Genomic DNA, 15,439 nt, shown 5'->3' with positions numbered 1-15,439 from the left:
TATCTGCATGCACGTCTTTATGCCAGAATAGGGCAGCAGATCCCACTAGAGATGGTTGTGAGCTACCATGTGGGTGCTGGGAATTGAACTCAAGACCTCTGGAAGAGCAGCCAGTGCTCTGAACTGCTGAGCCATCTCCCCAGCCTCCCAGATTTCTCGTCTTATACTAGAAGTCTTCTCTTGTCCATATTCACAAGAGGAAAAGGTATGTCAACTAGACTGTTTTTCCAAGTATTCTGGAGACAGACTTCCTTACTCTAATGTTAACATTTGGAACTGAAAAGTGTCCAGCTCTTCACTATTTGAATATTGCTCAGGGGCTGGAGAGATGGCTCAGCAGTTAAGAGCACTGGCTGTTCTTCCAGAGGACTGGGGTTCAATTCCCAGCACCCACATGTCAGCTCACAATTATCTGTAACTCCAGTTCTAGGGTACCCTACACCCACATGTAGGCAAAATACATGCACATAAATTAAAAAAAGAAAAAAAAAAAAAACCCAGCCAAGGTTACTACATAAAATCCTGTCTCAAAAACGTGTGTTATGCATCACTTTGTCAGGGAGCGGTGGTGTACGCCTTTAATCCCAGCACTTGGGAGGCAGAGGCAGGCAGATCTCTGTGAGCTTCAGGCCAGCCTGGTCTACATAGAGTTTCAGGACACCCAGGGCTATTACACAGAGAAACCCTGTCTCGAAAAAAACCAAAAAACAGCCGCTTGAGAGCTGTGCTTTGACTCTGGAGAGGAAATGAAAATCATCTGTAGGAGAAGCTGCTCAGTGAAGTAACTGTTGCTCTATTTCTAGCACAACAAAGAGGCTTTATTTCTAAGCATGGTTAGGGAAAAACAAGAAAAACCAGGTCGTGAAAGGCTGCTAGGCTTCTTGTCCCCTTACTGCCATGCTCTAGTAGAATGCCACTTATCACTACACAGCACAAGCTGCAATCCCTGAGTTCTTGGGCAAAAAGAACCAGCACGTGTGGCTTATAGTGTATTTGTTGGTGGCAAGTTTAGGAAAATAATTTCAAGAGGACAGAACTTTCCATTCCTGTCATTAAAAATAAAAGATATATGAAAACAAAGTTGGAGAGGTGCAGTGTTTAATAGAAAAAATGATGTGGTAGTTTGAATGAAAATGACCTGGTAGGCTCATAGGGACTCAAACCTGGAGATCTACCTGCCTCCCAAGTACTGGGATTAAAGGTGTGCTCCGGGCAGTGGGAGGTACAAACTTGTTAGAGTAGGTTTGTCACTAGAGGATGAGTTTTGAGGTCTCGGAATGCTCAAGCCAGACCTCGTGGGACATTCTCTGCCTGCAGATCTAGATGTAGAACTCTCAGCTCCTTCTCCAGCACCATGTCTGCCTGCACACTGCTATGCTTCCTACCAAGATGATAATGGACTAACTTTCTCTGAAACTGTAAGCCAGCTCCAATTAAATGCTTTACTTTGTAAGAGTTGCCTTGATCATAGTGTCTCTGCACAGCAATATTAACCCTAAGACAAATTAGCACCTCTGTTTTGGTTTCTTTAGGAAATGTTTTCTCAGGTTCTCAGGATCTGAAATGTTTTCCTCATTCTCACTATGGACTCTTACCTTTTTAGTCACTTAACTATAAGACAGACCATAATCTTCCCAAACTCAGGAATTCCTGTGGTCTAAATAATTCCAGGAAACCACATACTTCATACTCCAACCACCTGTGCAGAGTCACAGGGACCACAGCACAGAGAGCTGCAGCAGGAATAGGTAGTTGGTAGACCAGGCCAGCCAGGGCTCCATAGTGAGACCCTGTCTAACACTAACTGTGAGAGGGGCTGGAGTACTGACTGCTCTTCTAGAAGACTGGGGTTGAGTTCCCAGCACTTATATGGCTGCTCAAAACTGACTGAAACTCCAGTTTCAAGGAAACTCAATGCCCTCTTATGGGCTCCAAGGGCACTGCATACATGTACAGACATCTATGCAAGCAAAACACCCACACATCAAATTAAAAAGTAAATCAACCTAAAAGAAAATGACTAAGGCAAGAGAATTACACTATAATACAGTGGCTTTCATAACTACAAAGGGACTACTTTGTTAGGTGAGCATTTTAACCAGCCAAACTCTCAATGACCAAGGCTACTGGGAGATAAAAGCAGTAGGACAAATGTTGAATTCCTTGAAACTTCAATTTTAGCACATGAATTTTATCCATCTTCAATTCTTCTTGCATCAGCCAATAACTAGTAAGCAGAGCTACATTTCTGATGAAATATACAGACAGTTATCAGGGAAACCAGACTGAAGATTAGCACGGAATCTGCCAGATACAGGACATAAAGGGACAAGTATTGAAACTGCTAAGTTAGTCACTGTCCCCAAGACAGTAACACTGCACCAACCCCCAAGTCACTAACTTCTGATGCAAGAATGCAAGATGCTAACTTTCTTCTTCTTCTTCTTCTTTTTTTTTTTTTGGTTTTTCCAGACAGGGTTTCTCTTTGTAGCTTTGGAGCCTGTCCTGGAACTCACCCTGTAGACCAGGCTGGCCTTGAGCTCATAAGAGATCCGCCTGCCTCTGCCTCGTGAGTGCTGGGATTAAAGGTGTGCGCCACCACCGTCCAGCGATGCTGACTTCAAACAATTGAGTTTTACTATTTTAAGCAAAATCAAAAGGAAGAGTAGCCCATGGTGGACTCAACGTAACTCACCTGTGCAGAATTCCTTGTTCACACTGTGCGGTACCGTGATCCTACGGTAGACAATAGGCTCTGATTCCAGGATGTTCTCGTCGTGGCGGTACCTAGCAGGCCGTTCATTTGGGACACCCCGGGAACGGGTGCCACTTCTCCTTTCATAGGTGTCAATCTCCTCAAACACGGCTGCCTTGTCAAAAAGGGCCAGGTTCCCCTCAAAGTCGAAGTCTGTGTCTGGGATCTCCTCAATATCATCTCCAAAGCACTCATCATCTTTATTCTTCATCTGGCCATTCTTTAAACCACTTTTCTTTGGGGTTGCCTGGTTTGGGTGCCTGCTACTAGATGACCCTGGGGGATACATAAAGAACAGAGTCAGTGTGCAGGAATCAAAGGGTATTTCTAAATCACATTAAGTAGCAAGGAGAGCAAGAGCACAAACTTCATATGGAACAATAAATCTGAAAAATCACCCAAATAACTAACCATGAAATGAACAATACTCCTGAAAATCTTAATCAGTGCTGCCTTTCATAAGGGAAGAAGTGATAACAGAAGCTTTTTGTCCATGAGGTTATCAATACCCTCCCCCCACCCAGGCTGGCCTTGAACTCCCAAACAGCTTGGATTACAGGTGTGCACAACCAACAGGGCAACAGAAGCTTATCAAATGAGAAGAGGAAGAGCAAGAGCAGCAGCATGTCCTCAGGCAGGATGGCTGCTGCCACCAAGGAAGAAAAAAGGTCCCCAGGGAGACACGTTCAGTTCTTCTCGGTACACTTACTAGGGTCCTTTCTAACTTAATTTACTCTCAGGCTAGATCACAGCAGGTAAGAATCCAGACAACAGATCCAGATAGTCTGAAATGTCTTTCAATCTTTGGTTACTATGAGCTCTTTTCTCAGAACTTCATCTCTTCTATACACAACCATTTTCTGGACGATCAAAGACAAGTGACCACAGCAAAATAAATACCAACGCCACCGCAACCAGCCACTCTCTCTTAGACCCTACTTGGCTGCTACACGGCCATCAACACTACTCTTAGCAGTCAAAGAGGAAGCCCTGTGAGTTCTCCAAACCTACCATTCACAGACTAAATGACACCTACACATACAGGCAGGCAACTCATTGCAGCTCAACTGTATGGTTCCCTTTTCACAACCTTTCCATGTGCCCAGAGTTAGGAGATCTTTAATCTAGTTTTGTCATCAAAATGCTACATAATCTAGGAGCTGAGGAGACGACGGTCATTAAAGTATGTGCGGACAAACGTGAGGACCTGAGTTTGGACCCCTAGCACAGACATAAAAGCTGCATGCAAAAGTGGACGGACACATCTGTAACTGAAGGATCCCTGAAAATTTACTAGTGAGCTAGCCAGCCTAGCCAAATCAGTGAGTTCCAGGTTCAGTGAGAGAGACTCTGTCTCAAAAAAATAAGGCAGAAAGGGATGAAAAAGGATATCCAGTGTTGACCTCTGGCACCGACATGTACATGTGGATGTGTACTGGCATGCACACATTCATATTACCGCATGAATACATACATACATAATGTACATGCACAGTTATATAAGTTGAAGCCCAAATGGCAGAGTACTTGCCATGCATGCACTATAACCCCTGGGTTCAATTCCTAGCACCACAAAGACTGGGAATGGTGGGGCACACCTGTAATCCAAGCTTTTAAGAGGAGGCAGGACAGAAACTCAAGGTCATCCATTGACCTAGGCTACATGAGATTGTTTTAAAAACAAAAACAAAAAGCAAGAATTATGTATAATCATATATTTGCTGTTCAACTTCCTAGGGCTTCAATCTCCATTAAGCAAAATGTTCACAGCACAGTTTCTAGGCAGTCAATAAACAACTAACAAATTAATCAACACTAGTGAGGCCATTTTAACATTATTCTGAAGGGTATATACTATGCAAATATAACTCATGTTGTTCTAATGCCCCAGAACAGAAAAGTGCCAGTAGGGAATATGACTTTGGTCTCTGAGAAAAAAACAAAACATGATGACCAGAAAGAGTAGAGAGACACCACTAACAATAGACTATAAACCACTACAAAATAAGAAGTGTCTAGACTAAATTCCATTTTCAATCGTTTGCCAAACATTTAGTGAGAGAATGCTGAGTGCTGTAACTAGGTGCTGGGAACACATTATATATAACTAATTCTAACTAAGGAGAAATAAAGTATACAAACAGTGAAAATTCAGTGTGGATTCAAATCTTAAAAGGCATTTTAGGGGTGTGTGTCCCCACAAGAGGATGTCAGGTGTCCTGCTCTGTCACTCTCCACCTTATTCCCTTGAGACAGGATCTCACTGAACCTGGAGGTAGGCCGGCAAGGCCCAGAAATCCCCCTCCTGTCTCTGACCCCCACAGCACTGCGGTTATAGATACAGGATGTGCTCAGATTTTACTTTGGTGCTGGAGATCTGAACTCAGGTCTGCATGCTTTCACAGCAAGTGCTCTCTTACCCACTGAGCCTCTCCTCAGCCATGGGAACATAGAGCTGAATTAAGAATGAAGAACAGGTATGGAAACACAAAGATAGTATACCATTAGTAGTGTTTATAGTTAAAGGGAAGAAAGAAGAGAACAAATAGTCCAGCTCTCAAATGATCAATGTATTGACTCAATATTAAATCAACTATCTGCAAGGAAACAGGCGTGTAAGCCAATTGCCTCTCTGGTGGACCTCATCCCCAGGTCCAAACAGGATAATCCACATGGATGCAGAAGATGATACAAAACATTTTATCCACTTTTAAGTAAAAATTGTGGGAATTACACTTCATGAATTTACCATGTTGATGGAAACTGGCATCCTAGCAGGTTTCATCCAGTAAATCACTATCATTTCTGAGGTATCTGGAGAAAACGCAATGTTTTCTATCTAACAAGTCTGTTCCTGTAAGTGGACTTAAATAATTTTTTGAAGACAAAGTCTTGCCTTAGAACATGCTGTGCCATGTAGCCCAGCAACAATCCCCCTGGAAAGCTAGGATTACATGTACATGCTACACAGTTGGCTGTATCAATATTTAAATTATAACGCATGAGTCGTTTACAGATGAGGACACATTCTAAGAACAGTACTGTTATATGTTTTGGTTGTTATGCAACATTATGGAGAGTTTTCACACACAAAGACTGCTGTATCATCAGGCAATAAATCTTGCACATACAGCCAGCTGATGATTGATCCATCATTATGGGACATGGCTTTTTATGTAAAGTTCACCATTTTCCCACCCCCCATCACCATCACTTTGTCTGTTGTTGCTATCACTGTGTGTGTGTTGGTACTCAGGAGGGAACCCAAGATCCTGCATATTTTAAGCACATGTTCCATCACTGAGCTACACCCCTAGACTTTTCATCATTTTAGATTTAGTTGAGACCTTTAATCCCAGTACCAACCATAGAGGTCTGGAGGTCTGTACAGAAAGAAAGTGACAGAGTTGTGTTGGAAGAAGTAGTGAGGTAGCTGGGCTAAGAGAGCCATTGAGAGAGCAGAACAGCAAGGCAATAAAGGCGTGGGTTGACAGGACGTAACTCACATTTGGAAGCTGCCGAGTTGGTGAGGTAAGGTTAGCTGTGGCTTTCCCTATTTCCCTGATCTTTCTCTAAGGCTTTCACCCCTATATTTGGCTCTGTTTTTTATTTAGTAAGACCATTTAGAAATTCATCTACACTAATCAGTAACTTGCTGGTAGAGCATTTACCTAGTATGCATGAAGCAATGGGTTTAATCCTCAGCACTGAGTGGAAGAGGACCTCCCAATTAAAAAATAACAAGCTTATTCTGTATATAAATCCACACTGATTATCACTAATAAACTTCATCTTGAATATATCATATACTGAGAGTCTATAAACTATAGTCTAAAGGTCAAATCCAACCTGGCTGTTTCTGTAAATAAGGTTTCAGAAACACAGTAATATTCATCTGTCTACAAATGGTCTAAGGCAGTTTTGTTGTTGTTTTGTTTTTTGTTACAAAGGCAAAATTAAGTATTCGAGATGAAGATTGTAGTCTGTAAAGCCTAAGATATTTTCCATCTGGCCTTATTAACTGGATTTGGAATGACCTTCAAAGACTCATGTGTTGGAGGTTTGATCTCAAAGTATCAACTTTCAGATGTGGGGCTTTGGGAAAGTGATCAGACACTGAGGCTCCAACCTCATTAATCAGTTAATAACTTGATGGACTACTGGGAAGTGATAGAAACTGAGGAAGCTGGATCTAACTGAAGGGAGTAGGTCCTTGGGACAAATCCTTGTCCCCAGTGTCTTATTTATCTACGTCATGTCCCAACTCTGTATGCCACGGTCTAGTCTAATTCTTTTTTTGTTTTGTTTTTTTTCAGACAGGGTCTCTTGATGTATCCCTTACTGTTCTGGAACTTGATATAGATGAGGTTGGCCTTGAATTCACAGACATCTGTCTGCCCCTGCCTCACAAGTGCTGGGATTAAAGGCATGTACACTGTGCCTGGCTTCTAGACTAATTCTTTTTAATTTGTTTTATTGCTATTGTTGAAACAGGCTCTCCGTAGCCAAGGCTAGATTAGATCTCAGGATCTTCCTGTCTTCAACCCTCCCAGTGTAGGCATCCACCACTACACTCAGCTAATTTGTATTTTACTTCTCATATCTAGTGTATATAATACAAACATGGGGTAAAGTTAGTAAGTTTTGAGCTAATCAAGAGCTCTTATGACTGTCACAGAAATGTATAATATGAATACAAGAAACTTAATGAAGTAGTATCAGTCAACAAGTTAATAAATAGTGTATACTCAAGATTGTCCTAGATAATAGAGAGTTACTGAAATGCCAAGTACAAAATCAAAGAAAACAACCCTAGACAGCTGCACAGCTTTCTCAGCATGCTGACAAAACACCCCACTAGAGAGGCAGCACGGCTCATGATAGGAAATGCTGTTTGCCCTGGAGATTCTGGGCACTGGACACTATTTTTGGCTTGGCTGTAGAACTCTACAAATTTAACTTGTACCCAGAGCTGTTTGTTTAGCTTTCAAGAATCTATTGCTTGTGTTCTTCTCTCCACAAGACTATTCATTCAAGAGCCATACTCTAAGTATGACTTATTTTTTTCAATACTGTCAAAATTCTTTTTCCAAGAAAATACTGATATCCCAAGTCAGGAAAAAAATGACCAGAAAAACAAAACTTTTTTTAAAAACTGAAAAGCAGGTAAGATAGTCATTTTTCTTAGCCTCCCATTTCTTCATACTTCAGTACAAAATACTTGGAAGTTCTTTGTGAATAAGCTTGCTCAGTACTTGGTTCACTTAGCCCATGGGTCTGGCTGTGCATTAAGCAAGCTCGCTTCTGGCCACTGAGAGAACAAGGAACTTCCCTTGGAAAAGATAAACAGTACTTCCCAGGTTTGTATACCTTTCAAACAAGGACGAAGCATGTACGACTGGAGGCTGGCTTTCCTGTGCCATTTTCCTGCCAGCCTTTGATGCCCTGGCCCTTTGGCCAGGACACTTTGTAACAAACCCAAGGTTGTGTAACCCTCAGGGCCACCAACTGGCTTTTGTCATACAGCTATCGTAAAAGGAAACTTGGTCCTACGCTTACGGTTCTAAAGGACACCTGAGAGTCAAACTGAAGACATTTTAGTTCTAGACCCAGAATTTATGACAGAAAGCCTGACAGTATTAGAGACATTCTGGTTATTTCCCAAATCATAGCCCTGCACTTTCTAGAATGGGAACTAGATGAAGCACATCTGAAGAGATAAAAAGTCAAGAAGACTTCTGAAGAACCATGGAATCATAAGTTCCAACTACAGATGACTACCAAATCTAACAGTCTAGTAAAGCTCAACCATGGTGCAACAAGTTAACATCCAACATCTTTAAAAGGTTTAATTATACTTCCCAATTTCTATCTTCAAAAGAGGAAGGGGGAACCTAGTACCAAGCAGACATAATGTTGTACCTATGATTTTATTTTACTTCTAATTTTGTGTATATGTGTGTCTGGAATGGGGGGCATCGGGGGTGTGTGTCTAAGAAGCCAATAGAAAGCATTAGATCCTCTAGAGCTGAAATTACATGCACTGCGAGCTCCCAAAATGGCAGTGCTCCTTTTTATAAAATAAAGGAGTCACTTAAAAAGCAACAGTAGGTAAGGGCTTACAACACTGAAATACTAGGTTAGGAAAAACGGCAATTTGACTGTACTTACAAGAGTTGTGCCGACGACGGAAGCTTTTGGACTGACTCAAGGATTCCATGTGCCTGTCCACATAACTCTTCGAACACTGCTGCTGCTGAGGGGAAACGGCAACATCCTGGCTCTTCACATCTGTCCTCTTAGGGATGTTCTGAGGGGTACTACTGGAAGAGGTTGGCTTCTTGACCACCTTGCCTGTACCATTCTGATTGATACCCACTTGGTACCCAACACCAGAAGGGCCTAATTCTGTCTGATGAAGGTCTCCAAACTGCTGCTTGTCTCCAGGATCTGGTATCTCTAGAATTTTCAATTCTATAATATCACCTGCCCTGAAATACACAAAAGTACAAGTCTCAAAATTATAATAGCAAGAGGAAAGTGGTAAGGATAAAACTAGGGTAATGGAAACCAGTTACCCCTCTGCAAAGCTGCACTTCGGGGAGTTATCAGAAGTAAAAACTAAGAAAGGTAGCAAAGCATTTAAAGACAGTGCTCAGCCACCAACTTTCAAGTCACACCCTACCGGCCTCTAGAGAGAAGCTGTTAATAACAAAACTCTATAGCCATCTTAGATTTTTAAGACTGTTAGTGGCTTTTAAAAATTCTTTCACCCACTTGCTCATTCAACAAGCATATATAATGTCCTAACTATGTGGTAAGCCCTGGGCTAGGAGCAGGACATACACAAGTACAGTACACACTTATAAACAACTCAGTCTTAAGCACTGGAAAAGACAAATGTAAACAATCAAGTGTCAAATGCCAAGACAGAGATAAGCACAGGGCACTAGAGAGCCCAGAAACAAAATACATGAATTCAAACTGCATATGAACGATTTAAGCTATATCTAGGGTGCACACGGTGGGAGAGGGTAAAAGCGAATCAAGTAGAGAACAGTAGGGAGAAAGGCATCTCAGCTACAAAAATGTGATGTCATCCACAGTAAGAACCTCCAATGTTGCCTACAGTATTATATAAGAAAAGAACGCTTACAGAGGGCCATCAGGAAAATAAAGTGATAACCAGGATCCAGATCATGAGTACAATGGGCTTTTCCCATGGTAATAGGGAGGTGGGAGAAACCAGCAAGGCACTGTGGCTCCTGCCTAGAGCCCTACATCTAGGAGGCAGAGGCAGGATCACCACAATTCTGAGGCTAGCGTGGCTACATAAAGAGTTAAAAGACAGCCAGAACTACATAGACCTTGTCTCAAAAGAGTCAGAAAGGATCCTTATTCTTTTTCTAAAGCTCTCTCCTGCCATATGGTTATCTGCTACCATATGGCAGGAAGAGATCCATGCTGGCAACTCCAATAGCATGGCTTTTCCCCTTCTTTCTTCCATCTTTCTTTACTGGGTAGGTGCTGAGATAGGGATTTTCTTTCAAACTCTAATAAAAGCATCCTCTCAAGCTCATATTTGGGGAAAAATTTTATTATGATTCTTAAATTTTCATAAATTTTTTTTTCTTCAAGCCTGGACATGGTGACACATGCTAACAGATCTCTGAGTCCAAGGCCAGCCTGGTCTACATAGTGAGTTCCAGGCCAGCCTGGTCTACATAGTGAGTTCCAGGCCAGCCAAATCTACATTTTTGAGACCCTTGTCTCAAGTTGCAGAAACAGAGTAGTTGTATTATGAAAACAAAGACTTTCAATATTTTCCTGTCATTTCTCAGTATGTAAATATCAAATTAGCTAATCTCCAAATTATATAGTGTTACAAATTTGACTCTAAAGGTTGCTGCTTGAGTTACTAACACGTTTCATTGAAAAAAAAAAAACGTCAGGTGGTAGTGGCTCATACCTTTAATCCCAGCACTTGGGAGGCAGAGGCGGGCAAATTTCTAAGTTCCAGGCCAGCCTGGTCTACTAAGCAAGTTCTAGCACAGCCAGGGCTGTACAGAGAAACCCTGCCTCAAAACACACACAAAAAAAGTTGGGCTGAAGAGATGGCTCAATAGTTAAGAGCACCTATGGCTCTTGCAGAGGACCTGAGTTCTATTCCCAGCACCCACATCACAGCTTTCTGTCACTCCAGTTCCAGGGGATCCAATGTCTCTTCTGACCTCCTATATGCACATAGTGCGGGCGCGCAAGCACACACACTTGAGTACACTCATATACACATTAAAATGTTTAAATATTTTGTTTGTTTTTCAAAACAGGGTTTCTCTGTGTAGACCTGGCTGACCTGGAACTCAAGAGATTTGACTGTCTCTATCTCCCCAGTGCTGGAATTAAAGGCGTGTGTCGCCACCGCCACCGCCACCAGCTAAATACATAAATTTCTTTTTCTTTTTTCTTTTCCTTTGGTTTTTCAAGACAGGGTTTCTCTGTGCAAAATTCTGGATGTCCTGGAATTCACTCTGTAGACCAGGCTGGCCTTGAACTCATAGAGATCTGCCTGCTTCTGCCTCCCAAGTGTTGGGATTTAAGGCATGTGGCACCACCACCTGGCACATAAATATTTTAAAGAAAGTTAAAATGAATTTTGGCTTAGAACAGAATTTCCAATAATTTCTGAAATGTCCCTAAATACACTTCTTCCATTTTTTGCTACACATGTGAGTTGGCATTCCCAGCACTAACAATTATAAAATCATTGTTATCAGTTAACATGAAAAAAATGAAAATATTTTGTGTAGTACAACACCAAATATTCATCTGAGCTTGAATGTAAACTATGTTTGTTTACGTAAAAATAAACAAACACACCTAACTCATTAGCATCCAATACACTTCACATTTAATAAGTGGTAAAATTATAAGTATACCAAAGAATTATTTTAAAATTAATATCTTTATGATTGAATAGCAGTAGATATTTTGTTTGTATACCTACTTTCTAGGCCTGTACGCTATAGTTACTTTAAAATGTCTAAGAACCAGACATGGTGGCTGGCATTCTTTTAATCCCAGGGCTGGAGAGGCAGAGGCCAGCAGAACTAGGTGAGTTCCAGTCCAGCCTGAGCTGCATAGGGAGACCCTGTCTCAAGAGTCTGAGAAAAAAAAAGTGTTTAAGTAGGAAAAGTTTAGAAGCTCCGGCCCAATATTAAGAAAAAAAAGACAGAACCCAGAATAAACCAATCTTTGAACTTGGGGGAAAAAAATCTTAGAGGCAACTTGAAGAACCAAGAGAAGGGGACACGTCTGAACTTGACAATCAAGCCGTCTGAGAGCCTGGCAAAAGATCATCTAGGCTGATGACAGAAAAACACAAACAAGGGACCAGAAAAATAAAGCTGCAAAATTGAGTAAAGGCAAATTACTTTCATCTAAACAAGAGTATGGATATAAAGGGAAGAGAAACGATGGGACATTGCCTTCGCCTAGTGGGAAATGGGGGAGGGGGCTTCCCACGAGGAGAGGGAGGTCAACTGTTAGAATACAAAGAGACAATACCACAAAGGTTGATGCTCAAGACACAGAAGAGGTAAGAAAAGGTCTCGCAGGAGGCAGAGTGCATCTCCAGCACAAATGAAAAGACCAACCCAGACAGAAGGGCTACTTCCAGGGACCACAAAAGAAAGCAGTTAAGCTCAGTGAGTGACTCTACCTGGGGTAGAGTCATGCCTCAACAGTTAAGAGCACTTGACCTGGCAGTGGTGCACACACCTTTAATCCCAGCACTCAGAGAGGCAGAGGCAGGTGGGTCTCTGAGTTTGAGGCCAGCCTGGTCTATAGAGTTCAGGACAGCCAGGGCTACACAGAGTAATCCTGTCTTGAAAAACCAAAAAAAAAAAAAAAAAAGCACTTGCTGTTCTTACAGAGGACTCAGGTTCAGTTCTCAGCAGCCACATTGGCCTATAACTCTACCTTCAAGGCATCTGGCCTCTTCAAGTAACTCAATATACCCCCAGACACATGTACATACACATAATTTAAAAAAAATCTAATAATCTTAAATAAAAAAAAGAAAAATATAGGTATTCACCCAAAAGGTTGTACAGGCATAAATACAAAGGAATGCTCAGAAAATAAGGAAGCTCACACCTGACAGCCTCATTTTGGGAATATAAATATAAGAGGCTGACTCTCAAAGTGATGAAGATGGGAATGTGAAGATAAAAGTGGATGAGCTCGGCCGGGCGGTGGTGGCGCACTCGGGAGGCAGAGGCAGGTGGATCTTTGTGAGTTTGAGGCCAGCCTGTGTAGCTAGAGTTTTCCTGCCTGGCCCACAGTCAGGACAAATCTCTCTCACCCGCCAGTCCCACAGCTGCTCAGACCCAACCAAGTAAACACAGAGACTTATATTGCTTACAAACTGTATGGCCGTGGCAGGCTTCTTGCTAACTGTTCTTATAGCTTAAATTAATCCATTTCTATAAATCTCTACCTTGCCACGTGGCTCGTGGCTTACCGGCATCTTCACATGCTGTTTGTCATGGCGGTGGCAGGCAGTGTCTCTGTCTCAGCCTTCCACTTCCCAGAATTCTTCTCCTCCTTGTCCCACCTATACTTCCTCCTGCCTGACTACTAGCCAATCAGTGTTTTATTTACTAACCAATCAGAGCAACACATTTGCCATACAGAACATCCCACAGCAAGCCTGGGCTACAGAGCAAGATCCAGGAAAGGCACAAAGCTACACAGAGAAACCCTGTCTCGAAAAAACAAAAAAACAAACAAACAAAAAAAAGGGGATGAGCTCTATTGGCAAATATTAAGAAAAAACTCCCGTAACTAAGGACTTTAGTTACTGGCTACAGTGTGCTTCTGAGGATAAATCACACAAATCTACACACACATGTATGCCAAGGGGGGAAAAAAACTGATGAGACCTTTGATATAAGAAAGCACATATAATACAATACTGAAAAAAACTTTGAAACTATGAAAGTTTTGCTGAATTTAAATAAAATTCCATGTCTAACAGGTTTCACAACCCTAAATCATTAGCTTGAAACTGTATTATAACACAGTCTCCAGTGAGATTAGCAACAGAACTCTAAGGCCTGTAAGACTATGAACTCTCCTTCCTGACAAGACTCAATGCAAAGCAGAACCCAGCCGAGAAAACACTGTCAATCAGACCCTGATCCAGCACCACAGACCACCAGGCTGGGTTTTTAAGGGTGTTAGTCAGGGCACTTACCGAAAGGTGACTTCTGGTACAAGACACTTCACTCCATTGTGGAAGGGCCGAGTAAGAGAAATGGTCTGGCTGACCTGGTCCACTGCTGATACTCTTCCCTGATAGACACCCAAGCTTTCGCCACAGTTGATTGACACAATACTGCCTAGCCAATCCATAGCCATATTCCAGACGTGTAGTCACTGTGAAGAGAAGGAAGCATTCAGTGAACCTGGAAGAAAAACTTTCAAACTCAGCAGGTATGTCAGGCTCTGTACTTAGTGGTATTTGATGATGCTCTACCAGAGGTAATAAACATAAAAAAATAAAATAAAACAAAACAACTGTGGTAAGAAACAAGGCATAACGGCACACACTCCTGTATTATTTTTTTATTTTTGTTTTGTTTTGAGACAGGGTCTCAACATTTAACTGGCTGGCCTAACACTAGCTACGTATACCTCAAACTCACAGAGATATGTCTGCCTCTGCCTTCTGAGTGTTGGAGTTAAGGGTATATACCACCATGCCCAGCAGAAAAAACCTTTAGTCCCAGTGTTGGGGATGTGGAGGGGAGGCAGAGGCAGGTGGATCTAAGTTGAGGCCAGCCTGGTCTACACAGGGTTCTAGGTCAGCCAGGACTACACAGTAAGACTGTCTCAAAAACCAAAACCAAAAACCTTTTTCAGTAGAGACATGCAGATTAATAAGCAATACTGATATTATGTATACAAAGACCATGTAAACACCAGCCGGTGGGAGCACATGCCTTTAATACCAGCATTCCAGAGACAGAACCAGGGGGGATCTCTGAGTTCGAGGCTAGCCTGGTTTACTGAGTGAGTTCCAGGACAGCCAGGGCTACAGAGAAACCCTGTCTCAAAAAACCGAAACAAGACAAAACAAAGAAAATCAAAACCAAAAAAACAACCCAAAGACCATGAAGTTGTTTTAGTGTATGCATTACATATAAAGGTGCAAAATCTTTCAAAAGAGAAGGCTGGGGATGTAGCCCAGCAGTAGAGGAGTATTTGCCTAGCAAGTACAAAGTTCTGGGTTTAATTTTTAGCACCATCAAAACTTAAAAAACTAAAAAGCTGAACAAAAAGGGCTGGAGAGAAGGGTAGGCAGTTAAAAACACTGGCTGCTCTTCCAGAGGAGCCCAGTTCAACTCTCAGCACACACACTGTGGTTCATAATAACTGTTAGTAACTCCAGTTCCAGGGGATCTGATGCCCTCTACCGGCCTCTTCAAGCACACTGCACACATATGATGTGCAGAAATACATTCAGGTAGACACTCAATACATAAAAATAAAATAAGTTTTTAATTAAATAAATTACTACATACAAAAGACACTTCCTATTCCTGATCAGATTTTGCCTATTTTATGTCAGAGTAGCATAAATTTTCTTGCCTATCACTTACACCCACTCCATCATAA

The 15,439-nt window shown here is 41.9% G+C and overlaps 1 protein-coding gene across 2 annotated transcripts in view; it reads right to left on the bottom strand.

The window, feature by feature from the left end:
• Positions 1-15,439, bottom strand: part of Edc3 (enhancer of mRNA decapping 3) — a 33,969-nt gene that overhangs the window by 15,080 nt on the left and 3,450 nt on the right. For both annotated transcript variants that reach the window (XM_059267958.1, XM_059267959.1), the window contains exons 2-4: positions 14,016-14,197; positions 8,927-9,246; positions 2,696-3,031 (exon numbers count right to left, since the gene is read on the bottom strand). In XM_059267958.1, the coding sequence (XP_059123941.1) occupies positions 2,696-3,031; positions 8,927-9,246; positions 14,016-14,179 (820 nt within the window). In that variant the 5' untranslated portion in view covers positions 14,180-14,197. The remainder of the gene's footprint in view (positions 1-2,695; positions 3,032-8,926; positions 9,247-14,015; positions 14,198-15,439) is intronic.

The sequence above is a fragment of the Peromyscus eremicus genome, chromosome 7 (genome assembly GCF_949786415.1).
Source record: "Peromyscus eremicus chromosome 7, PerEre_H2_v1, whole genome shotgun sequence".
NCBI classification, from domain to species: Eukaryota; Metazoa; Chordata; class Mammalia; order Rodentia; family Cricetidae; genus Peromyscus; species Peromyscus eremicus.
This window is presented reverse-complemented; position numbering and strand designations above follow the sequence as displayed.